Consider the following 14,593-nt stretch of genomic DNA (forward strand, 5'->3'; position numbering starts at 1 on the left):
GCCTACACCACAGCCACAGCGACGCCGGATCCTTAACCCACTGAGTGAGGGCAGGAATGAAACCCGAGTTTGCATGGATACTAGTCAGGTTCGTTCCCACTGAGCCAAACAGGAACTCTGGATTACTGTTATTTTTTAATCGACTTTTTTACCTTACATTATTTCTAAAGTTAACTCTATATGACTGTCAGGCCCATGAAATCTCAGGCTCAACAAGTTAGTTTTATTTTTCATACACCAACACAAAAGCATACATTCACGTGAGTTCCTTTTCTGAGGTCCTCAGCAACCCCTGCCACCAGGAGGACTGCCTTTTCATCTGGTGTCTGTACTGGGGCGGCATACACAGTTTGTATAACAAAAAGAATTCCACATCCAAAAAAGAATCATCTGAAAACCACTTGTCTAAACTGCTCACGCTGTAGATGAGATAACCGAAGTTAGGGAAGAGAAGTGGCCGTCTTGGGTCACATAGCAGTTGGAGGCAAAACCCGGTCTAGAACCCAGATTGGCAGGCCCCCAGTTCTCCCCAGGGACAGAGGAAAGGTTTCTTCCATCCTTTAAGGAGACACGTTTGACTTGTGGGCTTGCGATGCGGAGCTGTGGAAGGTCTGTGCTGGGGGTGGGGGTTGGGGAGGTGCGTGTGGGGATGCAGAGGGGAGAGGAGAGTTGGGGGGGACAGCACGGGGCAGAGTTGGAACAGCCCCTTTAAGCACAGCTGACCTCCAAGGGCAGGCAGACCACAGCCTGACTTGTTGCAAGTTTCCCGTCGACACCCCTGGTGAGGACAACTGGGGGAGGAAGAGGCACATGTCCTCACGGGCACATTCCTCAGGATGGGGGGGGGGTAATTATTAGCCATCCCCTCCCCCCAGGTCCCACCTTTGCTCCCGTGTCAACAACACTTGCCAGCCCCTCCCTGCTACCAGTCAGTCTCAGGCCGTGTGGGCATTCTCATTGCTAAGTTGGTCTGTGGGATCCCCACTCCCCAGTTTTCCCTGCGTTCAGCTAAAAACCGTGCAGGAATTTGTGAGAGCTCAACCACCCTGCCAAGGCCGGGCTTTCCCTGGAGCAGAAGGGAAGAGGAAGCCAGTTCCCTTCAGCACCCCATGAATGTGAAACCTCCCAATAGGACCCATGGCCCTACTGACCCCTTCAGACCCCTCCTCCCCACTCAGCCCCACCCCCTACACGGGAGGCACCAGGAAGTCCGTGCCAGGATGAGAGTAGGCATAGCAGGCTGAGCCAGGGATGCCCCCCCTCTACTCTGGAAACCTGGTGAGCCTGGAGTCCCCGGGGGCTCCCAGGGCCACAGGCCCCTCAGAACATGGCACTCTTCTGCCTCTGCTGAGAGATCCATCTGCCGGGACTCGCATCCATCTGCAGCATCTTCATCACCCACTTGTCACGACGGGCACCTTCAATGAATTCTTTCAGGGACAGCTGGCCTGCGCAAGGGGTAGGGGGGATGGTCAGGCGGGGGATGGAAGAAATGGGGGTGGGGGGCCTCCTCTCCTTGGATGAGCTTACCTCTCCCACCCAGATGAGACTGTGCCCTCAGGGCCTAAGCTTGGGCCGTGCTGATCAATTTTCCATTCTCCAGGAATCTCCTGGAATCTTCAAGGATTTCTTTAAGGAACTTCCTTTGCAAAGGAATTTAAGTTTTACTTTTGCCCATGGTGCCCTGGAAATTTTTTTTTTAGGGCTGCACCCGAAGTACATGGAAGTTCCCCTGGCTAGGAGTCAAACTGAACTGTAGCTGCCAGCCTAAAGATCATGGCAACGCCAGATCTTTAACCCACTGAGCAAGGCCAGGGATCGAACATGCATCCTCATGGATACTGGTCAGGTTTGTTATGACTGAGCCACAATAGGAACTCCTAGAAATGTTCTTGAGGGATCTTCTGGGTGTGTTCCCAGCCAGCTCCCTCCCTCAATAGCCTGGCATTGGGGCACAGAGCTACAAAGAGAAGAGCCCATGTAACCTTAATGGAGACTTGCCCTGTGCCAGATCTCAAGTACGTGACACTTTCAACCATTCTTTTCTCTTTTTTTGTCTTTTGTCTTTTTCGGGCCAAACCGCTGCATACGGAGGTTCCCAGGCTAGGGGTTGAATATGAGCTGTAGCTGCCGGCCTACACCACAGCCACAGCAACAAGGGATCCGAGCCATGTCTGCGACCTACACCACAGCTTATGGCAATGCCGGATCCTTAACCCACTGAGCGAGGCCAGGGATTGAACCCATGTCCTCATGGATACTAGTCAGGTTTATTAACCACTGGGCCACAATAGGAACTCCTTTTTCTTTGCTACACCTGAGGCATGTGGAAGTTCCTGGGCCAGGAATCAAACCTGTACCACTGCAGCTGCCTGAGCTGCAGTGACAACACCGGATCCTTACCCGCTGAGCCACAAGAGAATGCTCCCTTCAACCCTTCTCATCCCCATTTACCAGGTGAAGACACAGACCCGGCTGAGAGGGTAAGTGTAGCGTCTGGTCTGCCTTACTCCAAAGCTCCTCTTCTTTCTCTGCTCTTGCCCGGCCTCCATCCGCACACAGCTCCAGTAGGAGTTCTGACCACCCTTACAAACCTCATGTGCTAGTGACACCCTTCTTATTTTATGAATCCTCTCCACACCCATCTCACTATCGGGGGGTGAAGGGCCTTGCCTAAGGCCCCACAGAGAGAAAGTGGGGTGCTCCAGAGGGGCCAGCGCCACCCCCATCCTCTCTGCCCCTGTTACCATCTCCATTCTCATCCACCAGAAGGAAGATCCTGTCCACGACTTCCTCAGGTGTGAGTAGCTGGCCTTGCTGCTCAGCCTCCATCTCCACCCTGCAGGCTTTCTTCAGCTTGTGGATGGACTGCGGGAGAGAACCCAGTGGCATCCTCGAGACCCTGCACACCCTGCCCCTTCCCCTAGGACACGTATCCCTTGGTACCTTGTCCTCAGCCCTGCCCCCCTCCCCCACTGCCTGTGCATCTGAGCACCAGGGGACACAGATCAAAATCAAAAGTGACCTGGGCTGGAGGAGTTCCTGTCGTGGTGCAGCAGAAACAAATCTGACTAGGAACCATGAGGTTGCAGGTTCGATCCCTGGCCTCGCTCAGTGGGTTAAAGATCCGGCATTGCCGTGAGCTGTGGTGTAGGTCGCAGACGTGGCTTCGATCTGGTGTGGCTGTGGCTCTGGTGTAGGCCGATGGCTACAGCTCCGATTAGACCCCTAGCCTGGGAACCTCCATATGCTGCGGGTGTGGCCCTAAAAAGACAGAAAAGACAAAAAAAAAAAGTGATCTAGGCTAAGGCTGTGCCTTCAGGGTCCCATGGGCATAATTCCGACTGGGTTCCCAGCTGGGTGGTCACCACCCCATCCCCACGCCATTGGTGTGTCCACTGCAAGCATCAGCGCCAATAGCCAAGGTCTCTAGGGAGGGATGTGGATGGCAGAGTGAGGGTCTAAACTCCACGATTCAGAGGAAGCAATGGAGATTCAGAGAGGAAAAGAGATGGGGATTTTCTCCTTCTCTTTCTGTAACCGATCTCTAGCTTAATTTCACCGCGGTTGGGAAGCACACTTTAAATGATTCCAATGCCCCCTCCCATTTCCTCTGCCCCCCCCCCCCACCCAGGGCTCCCCTGCTTCAGTGGCCTGCACTGGGCACCCAGGGATACCATGTGCCTAAGTGCTTGCCCCGCCCTCCACCCCCTCAGATACTGACCTCCACGATGTCCAGCAGCTCCAGGCGGTCAATGCAGCCGTTGCGGTCCTTGTCATAGATCTTGAAGGTCCACTTCAGCATGTGCTCCAGGTTGCCCCTCAGCATGAGGTTCAGGGCTGCCACGTACTCTAGGAAGTCGATGGTGTTGTCCTGCATGAGGAGTGGGACCTGTGAGGCTCCCCCGGCCCCCAGAGCGCAGGTGTGAGCCCTATTCTAGGCCACCAGCCCTGTAAATTCAGGGCTTGGCCTCCTCCTTGCATTCCATGCGCCTCTGTGTCTGTGCTCTTGCTGGTCTCTGCATTGCCCCATCTTATGTGTCCTTCAAGGTTCAGCTCCAGGGTCCCTCCTCCAGGAAACCTTCCTTCTCACACCACTTCAGCCACAGGGATCTCTCTCTCCCCTTTCTGAGGTTCACAGCACCTATTATCTGTTCTACCCGTAACTGTTTCATAAGTATGTCTCATTCTCTAGGAGTTCCCATCGTGGCTCAGCGGTTAACGAATCCCACTGGGAACCATGGAGTTGTGGGTTTGATCCCTGGCCTTGCTCAGTGGATTGAGGATCTGGCGTTGCTGTGAGCTGTGGTGTAAGTTGCAGACACGGCTCGGATCCCGTGTTGCTGTGGCTCTGACGTAGGCCAGTGGCTACAGCTCCAATTCGACCCCTGGCCTGGGAGCCTCCATATGCCACAAGTGCAGCCCTAGAAAAGGCAAAAAGGCAAAAAGACAAAAAAAAAAAAGTAGGTCTCATTCTCTAGCTACACCATATGCTCCTCGAGAAAGGAGAGAGGTCACCATTGCTTTGTTTCTCTTCCTTGCCTTGAATAGGGACACTTCGGCCCAGAGGCAGGGTCTCATTTTTATGAATCAATGAAGAATTGATTGACTTGAGTCAGAATTTGAAACTAATGTAGTCTTTTTTGGGCCATGTGGCAGCAGGTGATAGTTCCCAGGCCAGGGATCAAAACTGAGCTACAGCAGTGACCCAAACCACAGCAGTGACAATGCTGAGTCCTTACAACTAGGGCCACTCAGGAGCTCCAGAGACTCAGGTAGTTTTGAAAGGAGATTAGAAACCTGTGTGTCCCGCAGACTTAATTAACCCCAGCCTGGCCTTGTTTCTGCTCTTCCTCAGGCCTTCGTGTTCGCCACTTCCACACACATTTGCACAGAGACTTTTCCTGGACAGGCACCAAAAGCAATTCCTCCGCCCCCAAGGCTGTGTCCCTGTGATCTGCAGTCACCCTGGCCCCAGTCACTCACCCCCTCCTCATCTCTGGAGTTCTGGCCAGGCTGCCTTGGAGGACGCCAGAGTGTCCTCCTTTGCTTAAAAAAAAAAAAAAAAAAAAAAAGCAGGAAGGTAGGTGCGTCCTAAGCCCTGAGTGTGTGAACAGAGGGAGGACCGTAGGGTGAGAGGGAACGAAAATGACCTTCATGACGTCATGACTTTTGCGGAAGATTCGGCTTTTCCCCCAGTCGCACAAACTGCATGGACTTTTGGCCTGGTGACAAGGAGCAACATTGGTTTATTCTTCTATCCTTAAAAAATGACACAATTGTGTCTTAAGAGAATTATTTATAGTGACTATAACTGAATTGACAAATGTCAACGTAACTAATAAATTATAGTTGGTAAAATAAAGAGGATGTTTATTTAAAAAAAGAAAAGAAAAGAAAAGAAAGAAACCTGGACCGAACGTATTTTAGGGTAGGAACCTCAGCTTCTCCAAATCAAAAATCGGAATCGTCAACTCCTCCAGGACTGCCTGTCATTCCCATGACTTTGTTTTGTTTGGTTTTGTTGCTTTTTAGGGCTGTGCCCTCAGCATATGCAAGTTCCCAGGCTAGGGGTTGAATTGGAGCTACAGGTGCCCACCTACACCACAGTTACAGCAACACCAGACCCGAGCCACATCTTTGACCTACACTGCAGCTCACCACAACCCCAGATCCTTAACCCACTGAGGGAGGCCAGGGATCGAACCTTTATCCTTATGGATTCTGGTCGGATTTGTTTCTGCTGTACCACTAAGGGAACTCCCCACATGACTTTGTAATCAGAAATGGCATTGCCAGCCCAGAGCTCCTCTGTCCCACTGGGCCAGCCTCCGCCCAGATCAAGGGATGCCTGAGTGCCCCAGGTGAGAGCCACAGGCAACCACGGCCGAAAATGAGGGAAACGGTGAACGCCTGAGGCAAAACCAAGGCAATAAAACAAGCCTACCTCAACACCTGAAGACTCTTATTCAACGTCCTTTCTCTAATTCCTCTGGTCCCCCACACTCCCCACCAGGTATTTACCCAACTGAGGTCAGACTATAGCTATAATTTTAGTTCCTGGATTTTCATTTTAAAATTTCCCATGCCTTCAGGAGCTCCTGTTGTGGCTCAGCAGTAACGAACCTGACTAGTATCCATGAGAATGAGGGTTCAATCCCTGGCCTCGCTCAGTGGGTTAAGGATCTAGTATTGCTATGAGCTGCAGTGTAGGTTACCGACAAGGCTTGGATCCCATGTGGCTGTGGCTGTGGTGCAGGCCAGCAGCTGCAGCTCTAATTCAACCCCTATCCTGCCAACCTCCATATGCCACAGGTGCGCCCCTAAAAGAACACAAAAAACCTAACAAACCTGCATCTTCATGGGTACTAGTCCGTTTATCACTGAGCCACAATAGGAACTCTGTCCTTGTAGCTTATTTATTTATTTACTTATTTATTTTGTCTTTTTGCTATTTCTTGGGCCGCTTCCTCGGCATATAGAGGTTCCCAGGCTAGGGGTCAAATCGGAGCTGTAGCCACTAGCCTACGCCAGAGCCACAGCCATGCAGGATCCGAGCCGCGTCTGCAACCTACACCACAGCTCACGGCAACGCCGGATCCTTAACCCACTGAGCTAGGGCAGGGAACGAACCCGAAACCTCATGGTTCCTAGTCGGATTCATTAACCACTGCGCTACGACGGGAACTCCTGTAGCTTATTTTATATGTAATAGTTTGTACCTCTTACCCACCCCCGGCCCCTGGATTTCCCCTCCCTTCTAGTTGGACAAAATTTTATCACAAGTGTTGCTCTGAGCAACCATCAACAGTGGGCAACCCCTGCTCTGTTCCTTGTGGCAATAAGGTTTTCATTTTGAGAATGGTATATAAATAGAATCGGATAGTATGGAATTATTTTTTTCACTCAGCACAATGCCTTGGAAATTCACCCTAGTCACTACATGTATCAACAATTCTTTTCTTTTTATTGCTGAATGGTGGGCCATTGTATGAATGATCCCTAGTTTGCTTTCTGTTTGTTCATGGGAAGTTATTTGCCTTGCTTCCAGCCCCCCCACCCCCAGTTTAATGGAAGTTCCCTTGCCAGGGGTTGAATCCCAGCCCCAGCTGCAGCAACACCAGATCCTTTCACCCACTGCATCAGGCTAGGGATCAAACCCCCACCTCCACAGCAACCCTGAGCCCAAGTCTGCAATCAGGTTCTCAACCCACTGAGCCACAGTGAGAACTCTTCCCCAGCCTTTTAAGGAACACTGTGTAAGTTGTAAGGTGTACAATGTGGTAACTGGTTGTTTGTTCTTTAAAAGGCTATTTTCATTAGTAATTATTATTTATTAAGCTTAGTAAAAATAGATCTAGTGTTTCTTTTAAAATAAGACCTGAGTAGGAGTTCCCGTCATGGCGCAGTGGTTAACGAATCCGACTAGGAACCATGAGGTTGCGGGCTCCATCCCTGGCCTCACTCAGTGGGTTAAGGATCTGGCATTGCCGAGAGCTGTGGTGTAGGTCGCACATGCGGCTTGGATCCCGTGTTGCTGTGGCTGTGGCATAGGCCAGAGGCTACAGCTCCGATTAGACCCCTAACCTGGGAACCTCCATATGCTACAGGAAAGGCAAAAAGACAAAAAAAAAAAAAAAAGACCTGAGTAGGAAAATGTATGTCAAATGGCCGGTGGGGACCATCTCTTTTACATACATCATCTCCCTCATGTCTGTTATCCCTTTTTATAGATGAGAAAACTGAGACTCAGGTTGAATAAGTTGCCCAAGAAATTCCCACCCAGCAAGCGGCAGAGACTTTCAAGCTACACGCCTTCTCTGGTTCATCAAATTGGGAGAACGTTTTTCCTTCATGCAGAACCTAAAGAATGTCTAAAAATGTCTAAAAAATGAACCTGGTGACTAGAACCAAAGGGAGAAAAAAAAACCAAGAAAACCAAAACCACTGACAAATCTGTAGTCTCCAGATTTCTAGATTCCATAGCCTTCTGGAACTTTCTGTTCCCAACTTCCAATCTCAACATGATACGGTCTCCTTGCACGAGGCACATGGTGCAGTAGCCCTTTCCTGATAAGTGAGCTCACCTGTGAGCTTATGTCAAGCCCCAGGACCAGTTCTGGAAAGCTTCCAGCTGGGGCTAATCTCATTCACTGCAAACCAGCCCTTGTCAGTTACCATCATCCACAGGGGCCCGAGATGATGGAAGTGCCTGTCTACTCGAGAGTTAGAGCAGAAGTGACAGGCGTGTGATCTGCTCTGTGGGATTACCTGCCTCATTTCTCCCTGAATTGGTGGCAATTGTGAACCAGCCCTGACCGCCCCGCTGCTGGTTATATAAGGATCCCCAGTGACATCTGAGCTTCATCCTCCCTCTTCTTCCGTGTCAGTGCATCACCGGCGCGCACCAGAGAGGAGTGTTTCTACTCCCCCCCGGAGGGAAAGGAGCAGCAGAGACCAGGTGCTCCCACCCCCTGGCCTCCACCAACACCCTGCTTCTGCCTCCCCAGACTTGATGCCTGAGCTGGATCAAAGGGCTCTTTTAATTTTATTTGTCCCAGAAACCTCAGACCAATTGTCCATAAATGAGATTGGTTGATATAAAGATTGCGCCACAGTGAGAAGTGGAGTCAGGAGTTCCTGTCGTGGCGCAGTGGTTAATGAATCCGACTAGGAACCATGAGGTTGCGGGTTCGGTCCCTGCCCTTGCTCAGTGGGTTAACGATCCGGCGTTGCCGTGAGCTGTGGTGTAGGTTGCAGACACGGCTCAGATCCCACGTTGCTGTGGCTCTGGCGTAGGCCGGTGGCCCCTAGCCTGGGAACCTCCATATGCCGCGGGAGCGGCCCAAGAAATAGCAAAAAGACAAAAAAAAAAAAAGTGGAGTCAGGTAGGAATTTGGAGACACAAACTAAGAGGGGGAAAAAAAAAGGCTCAGCCCCTGAGAGAGGACCTGAAAACGCCTGGTAGCAGAGCTTTTCTTTACGATAGGATGCCAACTGCTGCCTAGAGAAGGGACGTTAGAAAATGATCAGTGGACACCAAACCCAGTAGGTGAGGATTTGATGAGCAACAGGTAATTTACTTAGTCTCCCGAAGTATCTCCCTATAAATGCTTATTAATCACAAAGGAAAAATAGTCACTTGACAATGACAATAGTCACCACGCAACCAAATGATCAAAGGGAGACATCCCACTAATGGGACAAACCAACATCGGGTGCCCCCAACATGATGCACTCAGCATCCCTTCTGGGGATTTCTGCCAGAAGCGCAACCTGAATCTCATCACAAAGCAACATGGTTAAACCCAAATAAATGGCCTGCAATCTTCAAAAATGTCAAATATGGTTTTTAAAATGCTGAGATCAAAGGTTCCAAACTAAAGGCGAAGGAGGAGACAGGACAAGTGCAGTGTGTGATAAAAAACAAAAACTCCCAGTTATAATGGAGTTCCCTGGTGGCCTATTGGTTAAGGATCCAGCATTGTCACTGCTTTGGCTTGGGTCACTGCTGTAGCACGGGTTCAGTCTCTCGCCAAGGAATTTTTGAATGCCTTGGGTGTGACCAAAAAAAAAGTTATAAGAAATGTCATCAGGATAATCAACCAAACTTGAATACAGATTTTTTTTTTTTTGCCTTTTCTAGGGCCGCACCTGCGGCATATGGAGGTTCCCAGGCTAGGGGTCTAATTGGAGCTGTAGCCACCGGCCTACACCACAGCCACAGCAACTCGGGATCTGAGCTGCGTCTGCGACCTACACCACAGCTCACGGCAATGCCGGATCCTTAACCCACTGAGCGAGGCCAGGGATTGAACCTGCAACCTCATGGTTCCTAGTCGGATTCGTTAACCACTGCACCACAACGGGAACTCCAGAATATAGATTGTTGATTAGAAAATAGAACTTATTAGTAATGTTGAATTCCCTGACTTTGATCATCTATTAGGTTAAGAGGATGCTCTTGGTCTTAGGAAAGACACACTAGAATATTTGGGGTAAAAGGATGTGATACCTGTAATTTTTCTCTAAAAATAGTTATATATATATACACATAAATGTATATATTACATTGTGTGTGTGTATATATATACACACACACACATATGTAAACATTACACGGAGAAAATGCTGAAGCAAATAAGGCAAAATGTAAGCAGTTGGGGAATTTGGATAAATTGTATATAGTAATTACTTGTCCTATTCTTAAAATTTTTCTGTAAATTTAACATCCTATCAAAATTAACAGTTTTATTTTTTATTTTTATTTTTTGCTTTTTAGGGCCATACCTGCGGCATATGGAGGTTCCCAGGCTAGGGATCTAATCAGAGCTACAGCCGCCAGCCTACACAGCCACAGCAACAAGGGTCTGAGCCGTGTCTGCAACCTACACCACAGCTCATGGCAATGCCGGATCCTTAACCCACTGAGCGAGGCCAGGGATAGAACCTGCAACCTCACAGTTCATAGATTCATTTCCGCTGCGCCAGGATAGGAACTCCAAGATTAACAGTTATTTTAAAAACAATTGGTGAGTATTATTTGCTGACTTATCAGAAGAGATAAGTTATAAGTGTATAGCTGTATTATTTCCAGGGGCTTAATAATCTTTTAGATCTTGAATTGTTATTATATTGAATTTTAAATGAATATGAGGAAGATTAATACATTTTTAATAGGGAGTATTGCCATATATGACCCGATATATTTATTTACTTTTCTTATGACATTCAACACTTTAGAAAATCACTTTCTCTCTTAAAAAGGCCCACAAACTGCCTTCTGGACAGGAGCACTTGCCTGGGACTCAAGACCTTGGGCAAAGCAACTCCTTTTGCTTCCTTATCACTTGATTTGGAATAACAACGTCTGCCTGCTCCTTCCCAGGGCAGCTGCTGACTCTGGGGAGCCTGTGGAAAGGAGCCTTGGGAAGCCTGAAGCTCACTTTGAGCCCCAGAGGGAGTTTATTAGGGTTCATCCCAGGGAGGTTTCTGTGGCCGGGATGACGCTGACTCCGCCCCAGCGCCCCCTACAGGCGACGAGGAGACGTGCACTGACCGGGACGGGGCAAAGGCGGCCCTGAGCATTCTCAGTGACTCACTCTAGAAAGCAGAGCCCTCCCTTGCAAAAAAGTGGGGTACTCGCACTTCCTCCAGATTAATTATTTAGGTCCAACCCACCTCCTCCTCAATTTAGGGGACTGAAATAAGTATTTGAGGCAATCCTAATGGTTTAAAGAATTGCAGAGGCGCTTGACTGGATGGCCTTAAGTAATGAAGGGGTTTCCATTTTAAAATTCAGTTCCCAGGTGTGCATTTAAAAAGTATATTTTCTTAGCTCCTGCTGCCACCTAAGGGCTTGAAGAAACCCTACGGGTGGATAATTTCATGGACTCTTCCGTGGCTTGAAGAGTAGAAAGGGACTTTGGCAATAGGCCGGGTAACCTCCCAGTCCCCGCAGGAGCCTCCTCCAGCGTTCTTGGCGGGTGGAGCGGACCTGTCTCAATCCGAGGGACCCCAACAAGGGGGCGCTCACGGGCTGTGCCGGGATAGCTTGGCCCGTTTAGAACGGCTCTGGAGCCCCTTTTCTTTAGAGTGAGGGGGGCTCGGATGGATGCGAAAAACCAGGTGGTCCGGCTGCGGAGCCCTGTCCATAAATACACGGAGAGAGGACTGGACACCGTGTGCCTTTCTGCAGAGTCTCAGCTCGCAGCAAGAGGGCGAGTCAGACGAGGGCGGAGAGGAGGAAGAGAAGGCGGGAGGGAAGAATGATGTGGGGAGAGAAGGGTTTGGGGGAAAGGGTGGGATAGAAAAAGTGAAGAGGGGATGGAGGAAGGGCGGGGGGAACTGGGGAGCCGAGCTCCCACGAGGATGCGCCTTTCGCTCCAGGACGAGACCCGAGCCATCCTTCCTGCCCTTCGGGGAGCCTTACCCCGTTCCTGTCGAAGGCGCGGAACAAACATGCCCTCTACATACTGAGTGGCCTCCTCGTTGCCTGCGACCTTGAAGAAGCGCTTAAACTCGTGCATGAAGAGCGAGCCGCTGGGGCACTCCGTCAGGAACTTCTTGTACCACTCCTGCAGCTCGGCCACGTCCACCGCGCGGTTCTCCTCCCCCTCCGCCTCCTCCCAGCTGAACTGCTGCCCCATCCCGGCCCCTCTCCCCCCGGACGTCAGGGAGCAAGGGTCTCTGCCCGCCTCCCCCTGCTTCTGCCAGAGGGATTCCTTAGGCTCGGGCCCTCTTCCTCCCTGTCCTCTGCTTAGCCAGCCTCTTCATCGTCTCCTGGCCAGCTGACGGAGATGGGCAGTGTAGGGGGCTGCGGCAAGGGGGCGGGACCAGGCCGTCTAAGCCCTCTAAGATCATTAGAAGATTCTCCTGGAAGCTCTGACCTCCCTCCCGTCAGCTAAACTCCACCAGCCTCACCCCTCCCTTTCGCCTCGACAACCACTCAAGTAAGCTGCCAGGCAGATTCTGAAGAGGGAGAAGGGCGGGTAACTGAGAGGCAGGCATGGAGGAGGGAGAGTGAAGATGAGTTGGGAAGCCAGGGACCCTCCCATCTCAGAGTCACTCCCTGTCCCTTGGTTGGGCCCCATGCCACTCCAGGGAGGCCCATCTTGGAGATACTGGAGACTGTGAGGTCCACAGAGGGAGCAAGGCAACTCCCAGCCTGTGAAACAGGATCGCTGGTGATCTGGGTCTCGCCCTCCACTTGGCCTAGTGAGAAGCAGCTGAAGCAATGGAGTGAGAGGCTCTGGGTGAACAGCTCTGCCCGCTCGCAGACTCTGCCCCAGCCTGCTATCTGCAGCCCAATCACAGATCGTAGCCCACAGTCCTGGCAGATGTCCATTTCCCAGTTTAAATTACAAATATTTCCCTCCTACACCCTCCCTCCAAGATCTATTGGCAGGGCTCGTCCCACTTTTCTCCAAAAGGATAAACACCTGACAAAGATCTGGGAGCGTGGCCTAATTCACCTCCGAGTGCTCTTACTTTTATATTAAAGGTTCATGCAAATTTGTTGTTGAATCAATTATATTAAGAGGAACCTGAACATGGCTGGAGAAAGTGAGAAACTCACGCTGGCCGTACACACTTCAAAGAGTGGCGGACAATGGTACTGCTCGCTTTCCTCTGCTGATGTCACTCCCCAGCCCCCGAGATGACTATTTCACCACACTTCCTGTCCTCAAGCCTCCCCTCACTCCCACGTTCAGCGGGTGGCCTTGTCACCTCCTTCACCTCACAGGGAAGTAGACGCACCAGACAACTACTCCATCTTCCCTCCACAGACACAGTTCTGTGCACCTGTGCCCACATCCCCTGCCTCTTCCTGGTCCCTTTCCCACTTCTCCACCTGTGCCACCTGGCTTCCAGATGTCTACTCAAGACTTCACGTCCACAGTCATCCCGTTCTGCACCCTCTGTTTGCCCTTCTCTAATGGACCCTTCCTGGTGCCAACATGCTTTCATTTCACCTTCATGAAAACAAAACAAAACACAATAAAAATTCACCCTTGACCCCCACATTCAGCATCCCACTGTGACTTTTTTGGACCCGTCCGCTTTTGCCTTTAGGGGTCAGAAGATAGTGATAATTAAATAAATCAATATGAAAAGTTCTATGTTTTCATTCATTGCTATAAAGATGAATATAATGCAGCCCAGTCCAGACTGCATTTTATTAACTCTTTCTTCTGATTTTGAAAGAAATGAAAACATTTCAAAAGAAATTAAAGGAGTTCCCTGGTGGCCTAGTAGTTAAAAGATCTGGCATTGTCACTGCTGTGGCTCTGGTGCACCCCTGGCCTGGGAACTTCTGCGTGTCATGGGTGCAGCCCCCCCAAATAAAATAAAATTTAAAAATAAAAGAAATTTTAAAATCGTGCACTATGCCTACTCTTCCCTTCCAGCTACTGTCTTAATTTTGGCTCCCCTTGAAGATGCTATTTTCTGAAAATGGCACAGCAGTAGGTCTGGTCGCACATGTTTCTCACATCAAGGGGAAGAGTCTATTTCTCCCTCTCTTCAACCTGGATGGGACTTTATGGTAGTCAGCCAAGAGAATGGGCAGAAGGAACACTATGAGACTTCCAAGGTCAGGTCACCAAAGGCGATAGGGTTTGTACCTGGCTCTCCCTCAGGACTTGTCCTTAGAACGCAGCTGCCGTGTTACGGGGAAGCCCAGAGCACATGCAGAGCTTCCAGCTGACAGTCAGCCTCAACCAGCAGGTGTGTGAGTGAGGGAGTGAGGGAACCTGCAGATGACTCTGGCCCCAGCCTTCCAGCCACCCCAGCTGATACCAAAAGGAGCAGCCAATGTTCCCAGAGAGCCCTGCCCAAACTTCCAATCTGCATGCAAAGTACATGTTGGCAGGCTTTTTAAAGGTAGCAATAAATAGGAGTTCCCATTGTGGCGCAGTGGTTAACGAATCCAACTAGGAACCATGAGGTTGTGGGTTTGATCCCTGGCCTTGCTCAGTGGGTTAAGGATCTGGCGTTGCCGTGAGCTGTGGTGTAGGTCGCAGACGTGGCTTGGATCTGGTGTGGCTATGGCTCTGGTGTAGGCCGGTGGCTACAGCTCCGATTAGACCCC

At 50.4% G+C, this 14,593-nt stretch overlaps 1 protein-coding gene across 1 annotated transcript; it reads right to left on the reverse strand.

Moving 5' to 3' along the window:
* Window positions 1–203: 203 nt before the first annotated feature.
* Window positions 204–12,448, reverse strand: GUCA1B (guanylate cyclase activator 1B). The gene is given in 5 exon segments (XM_047796805.1): window positions 204–1,448; window positions 2,748–2,868; window positions 3,725–3,874; window positions 11,933–11,956; window positions 11,958–12,448. Coding segments are annotated over 5 exon segments (615 nt in total). The 5' UTR covers window positions 12,150–12,448; the 3' UTR covers window positions 204–1,320.
* Window positions 12,449–14,593: the final 2,145 nt, after the last annotated feature.

Source organism: Phacochoerus africanus, chromosome 9 (assembly GCF_016906955.1).
Source record: "Phacochoerus africanus isolate WHEZ1 chromosome 9, ROS_Pafr_v1, whole genome shotgun sequence".
Lineage (NCBI taxonomy): Eukaryota > Metazoa > Chordata > Mammalia > Artiodactyla > Suidae > Phacochoerus > Phacochoerus africanus.